Source organism: Chlorocebus sabaeus, chromosome 9 (assembly GCF_047675955.1).
Source record: "Chlorocebus sabaeus isolate Y175 chromosome 9, mChlSab1.0.hap1, whole genome shotgun sequence".
NCBI classification, from domain to species: Eukaryota; Metazoa; Chordata; class Mammalia; order Primates; family Cercopithecidae; genus Chlorocebus; species Chlorocebus sabaeus.
The window spans coordinates 118,025,302-118,037,616 of record NC_132912.1 but is presented as its reverse complement, the minus strand read 5'-3'; the positions used below and the strand labels follow the sequence as shown (position 1 = coordinate 118,037,616).

The 12,315-nt window shown below is 34.2% G+C and overlaps 1 protein-coding gene across 3 annotated transcripts in view; it reads right to left on the bottom strand.

Annotated features, from left to right (window-relative positions):
- ATRNL1 (attractin like 1) overlaps positions 1-12,315 on the bottom strand; it is an 809,729-nt gene that overhangs the window by 572,221 nt on the left and 225,193 nt on the right. For 2 of the 3 annotated variants that reach the window (XM_073019389.1, XM_007964178.3), the window contains one exon: positions 1,894-2,031. The exons of the other annotated variant lie outside the window; for it this stretch is intronic. In XM_073019389.1, the coding sequence (XP_072875490.1) occupies positions 1,894-2,031 (138 nt within the window). The remainder of the gene's footprint in view (positions 1-1,893; positions 2,032-12,315) is intronic. 3 annotated transcript variants of the gene reach the window in all.

The following is a 12,315-nucleotide window of genomic DNA, read 5'->3' as shown; positions in this document are numbered from 1 at the left end:
GTATAATTAGATTGTTTATAACACAAAGGATAAATGCTTGAGCAGATGGTTACCCCATTCTCCATGAAGTGATTATTTCACATTGCATGCCTGTATCAAGACATGTCATGTACCCCATAAATATGTACACCTACCATGTACCCACAAAATTAAAATTTGAATTTTTTTTAATTAAAATTTTTAAAAAATGGCCGGGCATGGTAGCTCACACCTGTAACCCCAGCACTTTGAGAGGCTGAGGCAAACGGATCACGAGGTTAGGAGTTCAAGACAAGCCTGGCCAATACAGTGAAACTCCATCTCTACCAAAAATACAAAAACAAATCAGCCGGGTGTGGTTGTGGGTGCCTGTAGTCCCAGCTACTCGGGAGGCTGAGGCAGGAGAATCGCTTGAACCCAGGACGCAGAGGTTGCAGTGAGCCAAGATCACATCACTGCACTCCAGCCTGAGCAACACAGTGAGACTGTGTCTAAAAAAAATAGAAAAAAAAATCAGATAGTTGCACAACACTGTAAATAGTTAAGTGTCTGTTGTGGGTTTCACTTTGTTAAAAAGTCATTCTCTAGAATTGGAGTTAGGTTAGAAGCATTATATAAATGCCAACAAATATATTAAGTAAATTACAGAATGAACTAATTACATACGGGCATGAAAATACGTTGAAAAATATATCTAAAATAATTGTAATAAAATTAAAATAAAACATACACAATTTTATATTAAATACATGACAGTTTACAGAGACATACAAATTGTAATGTGAATGAAAACATCTCATACTCTGAGTGCATATTAGAGTCACTTGGGAAACATTTAAAAAGAACAATTACCCAAGAATCACCCTAGAACCACAACCCAGAAAATGATTTAATTGTTTTAGAAAGTGGCCCAGACATCCATATTTTTAAAAGCTTTCCAGTTGGTTCTAATATGCAGCTAGTGTTAAAAAAAAAAAAAAAAAAATTATCTAACCAAAGTCAGGCTCCACTCCCTCAAATACCTCACATTTTCACAGTCAATGATGTATTTCTGTGGGTGCTATGTAGGCAAACTCCATTTAGAGACGGTAGATTAAAAATTTAAACCACAATTTCCAATCTAGAGATAATGAAGGATTTCTATTAAATTCTACTTTAAAAGGAAATTATATTTAAAAGTCAAATATCATTTACAAAGTAGGAGAAAGAAGTGGCAGAACAGAAAGGAAGATGGAGGAAAGCAGGGTTTAGTAAACAAGAATGTGATGATTATGGCTAGCATTTATAATGCTCTTTTTTATGTGCTTCAATTCCTAAGGCTGATATTACATATAATCTCATTTGATCTTTACAACAACTCAGTGAATTATCATCATCTGCATTTTACATATGGGAAAAATAAGACAGTCAGAGGTTAATGAAACAAGGTCATGTATTTGAACAGTGACAGAGTTGGGATTTCAGCCCAGAACTGGTTCCAAACCCATACTCTCCTAAATACTACTCCATACTATCACCCTATGCAATAAAAATTTTACCTGATGTAAGTTAAACACATTTAACTTTTAATTATTATTTCTAAAGTCAAAACAATAAACTACTACTTATTAAAAAACTATCAGCAATTATTATTTTTGAATAGTGAGATAGTAGTTTTTTTCTTTTATCTATATTTGATAAATTACAGTAAGAAACATGCCTTCATTTTGAAATAAGAAAAAGGAATATTTTTGAAGCAAGCATATTACAGAATTTTTACAGTTCACAGTTTCTAATACATATTACTTTAGAAAACACATCAAAACTGAATAAAAACTGTTCTGTAGTAATATATATTCTCCACAACAGGCGCTGCTTTTTAAATTATCTTTTCCTTAGTAAAAATACACTAAAATTTGCTTAAAAGAAACTTACCTGTGCACTGTCCTCCATTGGTTGGATCTCCATAATAACCTGGCATACAATCTTGACACTGCTTTCCTGTGGTGAGATTTTTACACTGTTCGCACACATTATTATTGATGCAAGTGCTATGTCCATTACACTGGCAAGCTAAAGGAAACAGTAAAAAGTATTACAAATATCTAACATAATATCAAGTATAATAGTTATCAAAACAAAGAATGTATCTTAAAAAGCTGGATTGTAAAAATGTCCAAAAGGCATCTTCCAAGTGTTGCTTAAAAATTAATAACACATATAGCTCAGAGTTTTATGCAAGATAATGTGTACCATAAATCATGTGTTGAAATTTTACCTTAATCTCTTTACAATGCTGTGGTTAAAGATGAACTGGAACATAAAAGTTATAGCTAAAGAGGGAATAATCTTTAGCATAATCCTTAAAAATTTGTAAGAATGGTATGTCTGCTAAGTTATATAAACACAAGGCTAAATACTATAACTTTGATAAAGAATGCTAAAATTCATCTTTTATATTAACATATAATAATAAAGAATCAATCAATATAGAAAATTGTGTGGCAACAGATTCTTACTAGAATAAAGTAAACTAATAGTAAAATTATTAAAAACAGTACTTTTGAGCCAGGCACAGTGGCTCAAGCCTGTAATCCCAGCACTTTGGGAGGCCGAGGCGGACAGATGACTTGAGGAGAGGAGTTCAAGACCAGCATGGCCAACTTGGTGAAACTCCATCTCTACTAAAAATACAAAAAAATTGGCCAGGCATGGTGGTGCATGCCTGTAATCTTAGCTACTCGGGAGGCTGAGGCAGGAGAATCGCTTAAACCTGAGAGATGGAGGTTGCAGTGAGCCGAGACTGCGCCACTACACTCCAGTCTGGGCAACAGAGCAAGACTCCTTCTTAAAAAAAAAAAAAAAAAAAAAAGTACTTTTGAATTAATTTGCATAAATGTGTATCTTCTTTAGGTAAGAAAAACATCAAGGCTTAACTGAAAGTCTATTTAAGTTTGAACTACACAGAATGAAATATAAAGTATGAGATTGTTTCTATATCTGTATAACTGAGACTTCTATGTTTCAATTTTAATATTACAGCAGACTACAAAAATTTCAGAATAAAGTTCATATATGAAAGCTCCTGCTTTTTGTGCCTATTTGGGACGTAATGTTAACTTAGTCTGGTAACTGCTTGGCCAAAAATCATCTTGTCAACTTCATGATTATTTTTACTTATTACAACTATGATAGCAACTAGCATTTAATAGAGCTCTCTCTCACTCCATGAGGAAAGCCAATATTCTGCTGGCGCCAATTGTTTGTAGTTGGTATCTGTTCTGATTGGTAAGTGCACATAAGCATCAATTTTTAAACATTGTAAACACCATGCCTTGGCCAGAAAGAGGACCAAATGGTACACATGAATTTTATTATTTAATCTTCAAAACAATGCTATGTGGAAGTTGCTGTGTTTAGGACTGATTCTAAGATGGGGAAATCTGGGTTAAGCAACTACACAAAGTGACACAGCTAATCAATGACAGAAACAAATACATACATGGAACTCTGAATTTAAAAAAAAAAAAAAACAGATACTAACTAGCATGTAAAACGGCCTCTTATATTCAGAAAATCTGAAAGTGAGAGGAATTCCCAAGAGGCTAGCATAGGATCATCAAAATGAATTAGCATGTGAAGAAACAGACATACAAAAGAGTAAAACCAAATACTTTACACAAATTCTTAGAGGTGCAACTCTATTGCAATGCATTATAGAAAGAATATGCAGTTATGGAAAAAATGCTCACATCCTCTTTATGAAACTGAGAAAAATTATAATATGTTTTTAAACTTCATATTACATTATGAAACAATTATGAGAAAATTTAATAACAAGGAATAATGTTCATGACAAATCAAGAGAAGCAATTAAAACATAGCATTATATTTACAAAGATCACAATGTTAAACTCAAGGAAGCAGAGCAAACAGCAAAACAGGTTTCTCCAACAATCACACCCATGAAGAAACATCAATTTGAACAACCACCCACACATACAATCGCTTTCAAAAGCGCTAAAAAAAAACCCAGAATGCACAAGTAAGGCTGTGAAGCCTCTCTGGACTACAGACTAGTAAAAGTATGGTTCATAGTAAGAGAATCAGTTTTCTGTGACCACAACACCCCATCCCCAAGCCCTTAGAGTACAATACACAGAAAGGCCTCCAGGACTCAGGGATTCTACACTCAAAAGAAGAAGCTGGAGGTAGGCATTATGCTTCTCTACCATCCTGAACCCCTCCATGGGAGATTTGCTTCTGCATCATCCCATAAAGAGCACCACAAGTACAATGGGGTTGAACCACCTGAGGCCACCTATGGAAAAAAAAGAGAGTAGGCCTAGTAACAGGCAGCACAGAGAACTTGGTAGTGGCTTACCATCCCTGGCAGAGAGGATGCCACACCACAGAGGATGTTTGTGAGTGCCACAATGTCAGATGGATGGTCTACAATCCTTCATATGTGAGGGTCTGACCCTGATCTCTTACATGGCCTGGGCACCCAATGTGGATCTCCCATGATCACAATGAGTTTGGACCCTGCATTAGACAATCATGTCAAAGCTGGGCTCAGGGCACCTTCTAGCACTAAAATGAAATACAAGGGTCAGTCTGCTCAGACTATATCAACAAGCCCACCAAAATAGAACAGTCACAAACAAATTCAGACTGCAATGACTGGAAAAAAAATACCTAATTCATCAAGACACATACAGAGACACATGTAAAGAAGAAGAAAGATTAGCTTGGAAAAGATGGCCTCATGAAATGCCCAAAACAAGGTGCCAATTACTAATCCTAAACATATGCACATAAATCATAGGCAATCAAAGAATTAAAATATAGCTGCTTTAAGAAAAATCAGCAATGTCAATACAACACAGCGCAACAAATGAAGAATCTGTTAAAGAAATTCAACAAATTGAAATACTTTTAAAAATCAAACAGTAATCCAGGAGCTAAAAAGAATAATAAACAAAATGAAAAACGAAGACTTGGCGCAGTGGCTCATGCCTGTAATCCCAGCACTCTGGGAGGCCGAGGCGGGCAGATCACAAGGTCAGGAGATCGAGACCATACTGGCTAACATGGTGAAACCCCATCTCTACTAAAAATATAAAAAATTAACCAGGCATGGTGGTGGGCACCTGTAGTCCCAGCTAATTGGGAGGCTGAGGCAGGAGAATGGTGTGAACCTAGGAGGCGGAGGTTGCAGTGAGCCGAGATCGCGCCACTGCACTCTAGCCTGGGTGATAGAGCAAGACTCTGTCTCAAAAAAAAAAAGAAAGAAAGAAAAGAAAGAAAAGAAAAGAAAGAAAGAAAGAAAGAAAGAAAGAAAGAAAGAAAGAAAGAAAGAAAGAAAGAAAGAAAGAAAGAAAGAAAGAAAGAAAAGAAAGAAAAGAAAGAAAAGAAAGAAAAGAAAGAAAAGAAAGAAAAGAAAGAAAAGAAAGAAAAGAAAGAAAAGAAAGAAAAGAAAGAAAAGAAAGAAAAGAAAGAAAAGAAAGAAAAGAAAGAAAAGAAAGAAAAGAAAGAAAGAAAGAAAGAAAGAAAGAAAGCAAGAAAGCAAGAAAGTGCATCAATAGCAGAATGACAAAGCAGAAGAATCACTGATTTCAAAAACGAGCTATCAGAAAATACACATTCAGAGAAGAAAAAAGATAAGCAATGAGAAAAACACAGAGGTTCTATGAAACAGTGTCAAAAGAGCAAATCTGTGTATCACTAGTGTTCAAAAGAGAATAAAAAATGAAAATGGAGAAGAAAGCTTATTTAGAAAAATAACAGAAAATGTCCCAACCTGAAGAAAGATATAAATATTCAAGTACAGAAAGGTGAAAGATAACAAAACAGATTCAATCCAAATAAGATAACCCTAAGACATATATAACCACTCTCTCAAAAGTCAAAGATGGAGAACACTGAAAGCAGCATGAGAAAAAAAAAAGCAAATAACACATAAAAGAATTCCAATATGCCTGACAGGAGAGTTACCAGGAGAAACCCCACAGGCCAAGAGACAGTGGGATGACATATTCAAAGACAACAAAACTGCCTGCCAAGAATACTGTATAGAGCAAATTTAATCATTAGAAATAAAGACATTCCCAGATAAACAAAAGCTGAATAAAACCTTTGCAACTAGAACTACATTACAAAAAATACTGAAAGGAGTTGTTCAAACTAGAAGAAAAAATAATAATCTTAATGTGTAACAAAAAAAGTTCAAAACTATAAAACTGACAGGTAAAAATAAGTATCTAAACAAATTCAGAATACTCTAACATGGTAATCATGGGTCAAGAAATACTTATATCCCTATTAGGAAGGTTAAAAAACAAAGCAAATAAAAATAATAACAACTAAAATGATTTGGTTAAGGGATAAGCAAAATAAGATATAAATTATGACCTCAAAAATGCAAAATGTAGAAGAGTAATGAAGTTAAAGAATAGAGTGGGTTTTTCCTTTTCTTCAGACCAAAAGTAACTTATCAATTCAAAATAGCCTTTTAAAATGATAAGATTTTTTTTTTGTTAGGCTCAAGGTAAGCAAAAACCAAAAGGCTATAATATATACACTAAAAATAAAAAGCAAGAAATCAAATCATATTGATAGAGAAAAATCACTCAACACAAAGGGTGGCAGTAAGAGAAGAAGAAAGAAAGAAAAGTTCTACAAAACAACTAGAAAACAAGTAACAATATGGTAGTACAAAATCCTTACCTACCAATAACTACCTTGAATGTAAAGGGCTTAAATTCTCCAAATAAAAGACAAACAGTGGGTCAATGAATAAAGAAACAAGACCCAACTACATACTGCCAACAAAAAATTCAATCCACTTTTAAGAATATGCATAGACTTAAAATAATGAGATGCAAAAACATATTGCATGCAAATGGAAAACAAAAGTAGGTAGGATTAGCTATACTTCTATTAGACAAAATAGACTTCAAGTCAAAAACTATAAAAAGAGATAAATTAGGTCAATATTTACTGATAAAGGGATCAATACAAAAGGATAGAACAATTGAGAATTTATATGTAACCCACATTGGAGTAACTTAATATAGAAAGCAAACATTAATAGATCAAAAGGGAGGTATAGAAAGCAAAACAATAGTAGTAGGGGAATGTTAACACCCAACTTTCAGCAATGGACAGATCATCGAGACAGAAAATAAATAAGGAAACACTGGACATAAACTGAATTTAAGACAAAAATGACTTCACATATGCAAAATACTCCATCCAAAAGCTGCAGAATTCACATTCTTCTCAAATGCATATGGAACATTCTTCAGGATAGCTAATACGTCAGGAAAAAAAGTCTTAATGAATTAAATATATCAAAATCATACGATGTATCTTTTCTGACCATAATGAAATGCAACTAGAAGAAAAGAGAAGGAACTTCAAACACTGTACAAATAGATAGAAATTAAAGAACATGCTCCTAAACAGCCATGAGTAAATTATAAAATTGACAGTGAAAAAAACAAATGCTGGCATGTATGTGGAGAAAGGGGAACTCTAGACATTTTTTATGGGAATGTAAATTGCTACATCAAAAACAGTTGGAGGTTTCTCAAAAAAATAAAAATATAATACTATATGATCCAGCAATTCCACTATCAGGTGTACATGCAAAGGAAATAAAATCAGTATGCTGAAGAGACATCAGCACTCCAATGTATTAATATATTGCAGCACTACCCACAATAGCCAAAATATAAAATCAACCTAAATACCAAACATGGATGAATCGATAAAGAAAGTGTGAATAAATAAATAAATAAACACACACACACACACACACACACACAATGAAATATGTTTCAGCCATGAAAAAGGTCATAAAAAAATAAAATCCCATCATTTGGGACAACATGGATGAGTTTTAGATGACATTTTCTTAAGCAAAATAAGCCAGGCACAGAAAGACAAACACCACATGATCTCAGTCATGTGTGGTATCTTTTAAAAAACCGATCTCATAGACATTAAGAGTATAATGATGATTACGAGAAACTGGAGAGAACAGGAGGAGGGGGAGATATGGAGAGGTTGTTTAATGCATACAATGTTACAGATAGGAGGAATACCTACTATGCAATAGAATACAAGAACAGTAGCAAGGTGATTATAGCTAACAATAATGCATTGCAAATAGCTAGAAAAGAGGATTCTGAATGTTCTCACAAGAAAGACATTATAAATGTTTAAGGTAATAGGTATGTTAATTACCATGATTCAACCATTATACAACATATACCTGTATTAAAACATCACATTGAACCCCATAAAACATGTGCATACTTTGTTTCAATTTAACATGATGATGACAATTTTGTGATGAAATGTATAAATATGCTTATGGAAAAGCTGATGGGTATCTCACTACAGTAAGATTTTTCTGTATTACCAATTGTCTATAATAAATTAATATTATAAAATAATGCTATTAAAAACTTTAATTTTATAACATTATCCTTAAAAGCTTAAGGTATTGTTTCACAGAAAATTTACTCTGTGACACCACTAATTAATTCACTCAGGTAAAAACCAAATGTATTGAGTGCCCACTACATGTAAAGACTTAACAGAAGATTTAAAGTAAGAAATGGGTTGCTGTAACAACTTCATGAAATTTCTGGCCATTTGGAAGAATCATTTAAAAAAAAAGTTTTCACATCTGAATGAGACAGCTAAATTTAGTACTCATATCTAACATCTCCCTCACAGATTAACAGTAAAATAGAAAGTAAATGTACCAGCAATGATAGGCATCAGGGTGACCTACATGAACAAACCTAGAAGGTATTAATCTACAATACCTCTTGATGATAAAAGAGGTTCCCTGGCAAAATGCCACTCAACCCTCCTTTCCTGAATAAGAAAAATTCTGAAAACAAGGTTACTCATAGGGCAGTCAAGAAGCATATCACTGGTATTCTTTCATCCATCTGGTGGAAAGTGTAAACCAAGGAAGCCTGACATGGTCTATATATGATGCAGAAAGCCAGTATACTTTAGCCTAACTGCAGAAAAAATATCTGGTGAAAAAAGTCTGGTAATTGTCACACCTTATAACTAGTATGGTAGCAAAGGCAAAGGAGAAAGTATATTATAGGAAAGGGACCCAGGCATAATGGCCGTATCAAATACCAACAGGAAAATGATATATTAGTAAGCCTATGATTATGTTCTATTCCCCACTACCAAAAGAGTGTTAGATCGACAGGAAATGTAAGCTTGCACATAAGAGTCTGTTGAGGTTACATTGTTGCTTGAAAGGTTCTAATATCATCTAATATCTCAGTAGCTATGGAATACGAATAAAACTAAAGAGAAGTCATCCATTCTATTTTCTCTAAATTTTAAAACCACTCCAGATGGCTCCTCATTTATGGACACACAAACAGGAAAATATCAAAATAAAATATAATGACAACTCAGCATTTGATATGCAAATAAGTACATAGTTTAGAAAAATAGTTGCTCTGCAACAGATGCGCAACATTTAAAAATATCTTTGTGACAATCTTAATAAATTGTAAAAATATACACAGAAATTTAAGACAAAAATTTACCCAAAGCATTTTTTCAATACATATTCCACTTTAAAAGAAATGGGAATTATCAGATGCTAGAAATGAAGAAGAGATTCAAAGTAAGAATAGTAAAGCTAAGTTTGAGCTAGCGACCAAATTTTACTATACATGGAATAGACTAATAAGAACTAAGAGGCATGGGTTCCAAAATCCAGCAGACCAAGAAGATATAATTCTTGGCATCCTAAAGGAAGCAAGCTAAACTGAACCATGTTCATAAAGTGATCCTATCAACTGGAGATACTATTTATGAAAAAGGTATTAAAACACTTTACAAGCTCTGCAAAAAGCAGAAAAGAATTTTAAGTCGCCTAGGATATGCGTATGAAAGAAAAACATCACTTGTGAGAACTTAAAGGCTATGTCAGGCTTATATGGTAATTTTAAATTCACATCACACATTTGGTGAACAACCCACCAAGTAAAACATTAATATAAACCTGTGCTGCAAACAAAAAAAAACCCCACAGATATTGTAAAAGCAGATGTAAATGGCCCTTGTAGATACATCCACAACCCAGGTCATACAAATATACTACAAGAAAGGAATTGGTAAAACTTTTTTTACATAAAGGACTAGACAGCGTTTTATGCTTTGCAGGCCAACCTCTGTCACAACTATTCCTTTCTGCAACTGTAGTGCAAAAGCGAACAAAGATAATACACAAATAACTGGGTAAAGTTGTACTTTGAAAAAAGTTTCTTCACATAAATCTGCAGCAGACCAGATTTGGCCTACTAACCTTGGTTTGCCAAACCCTGACAAGGAAGATAAAAAAAAATTCTAAATTAAATCTCAAAATAAAAAATTCAAAAACACCATAAAAAACAGGAGATTAAAAAAAAAGAGAGAGAGAGCTGATTAAAACAAAGAATACACATAAAAGATAAAAATAGGTTGGGCACGGTGGCTCACGCCTGTAATCCTAGCACTTTGGGAGGCCGAGTCCGGCAGATCACGAGGTCAGGAGATTGAGACCATCCTGGCTAACACGGTGAAACCCTGTCTCTACTAAAAAATACAAAAAATTTAGCCGGGCGTGGTGGCAGGCGCCTGTAGTCCCAGCTACTAGGGAGGTTGAGGCAGGAGAATGGCATGAACCCGGGAGGCGGAGCTTGCAGTGAGCCGAGATCGCACCACTGCACTCCAGTCTGGCGACAGAGCAAGACTCTGTCTCAAAAAAAAAAAAAAAAAAAAAAAAAAAGATAAAAATATTCAAAAATAATTAAAGATATAAAAAATAAGAGGTCAGGCACAGTGGCTCATGCCTGTAATCCCAGCACTCTGGGAGGCCGAGGTGGGCGGATCACCTGAGGTCAGGAGTTGAAAATCAGCCTGGCCAACACAGCAAAACCCTGTCTCTACTAAAAATACAAAATTAGTCAGGTGTGGTGGCAGGTGCCTGTAATCCCAGCTACTCAGGAGGCTGAGGCAGGAGAATTGCTTGAACCCAGGAGGCGGAGGTTGCAGTGAGCTGAGATCGCGCCATTGCACTCCAGTCAGGGCGACAAGAGTGAAACTCTGTCTCAGTAAATAAATAAATAAATAAATAAATAAATAAAGACAGAGGGAGGAAGGGAGGGAGGGAGGGAAGGAAGGAAAGAAGGAAGGAAGGAAGGAAGGAAGGAAGGAAGGAAGGAAGGAAGGAAGGAAGGAAGGAAGGAAGGAAGGAAGGAAGGAAGGAAGGAAGGAAGGAAGGAAATAAATCATGTCTGAAGAAGAAAGGTATGATGACAATGTCTCATCAAATAGAGAATATCAACAAAGAAATAAAAATTGTGAAGAAACGTACAATAACAAAAAATACACTATAAAAATTCAACAGAAGATCTGAACTGGTAGAAAAATAATCAGCAAGATTAAAGAGAGACTGACAAATTATGTAATCTAAAATACAGACAGAACTAGGAATGAAGAAAAGTAAGCATATATGTTTGGAAAAACATATGGGACATCATTAATTTTACCATCATATGAATAATAGAAACACTGGAAAGAGAGAAGGGAGAAAGAGAAAATAAACTAAAAAGTATTTGAAAACACAGTTTCTGAAAATTCAAATTTGATGAAAAACATTAACTTACACATGCAAGAAACCTAAAAAACTCTAAATAGGACAAACACAAAGAGATCTACAAAAAGACCCATTATAATTAAAATGATGAAAGCAACAACAAGGACAAAATCTTGAAAGAAGAAAGAGATAAAATCATTTCTCACTTACAAAAAAGCCCAGTAATATTAACAACTGATTTTAAATCAGAAATAATAGAGGCCAGTAAGCAGTACAATAATATATACTCAAAAGGACAATGCCAACCAAGAATCCTCTATCAAGCAAAGCTACATTTAAAAAATTAGAGAAATAATGACATTCCTAAATATTAAAACATTAGGAGAATTAGATGCTGGAAGGCTAGCCATACAAGAAGTACTAAAGGAAGTTGTTCACAGGAAAGCAAGTGACCCAGACGGTAATTCAACTCCATGCAAAAAGAAAAACAGTAGTGGTAACTATTGTGTAATAATAAAACCAGGAAATGCATATTTATTTTCCTTTTTTCTATTACCTGATATTTTTAAAGAATTATTTTTTAATATATGTATATAATAGTATTATTTGTCCTATAACCATAAAAATGCAACATCTTTACCAATAAAAGCACAAAATAGGTGAGTCAAGAAAACCTGTGTTGGGCTAAAGATACGATATGATGGTTTGGAGCCACAGGAACA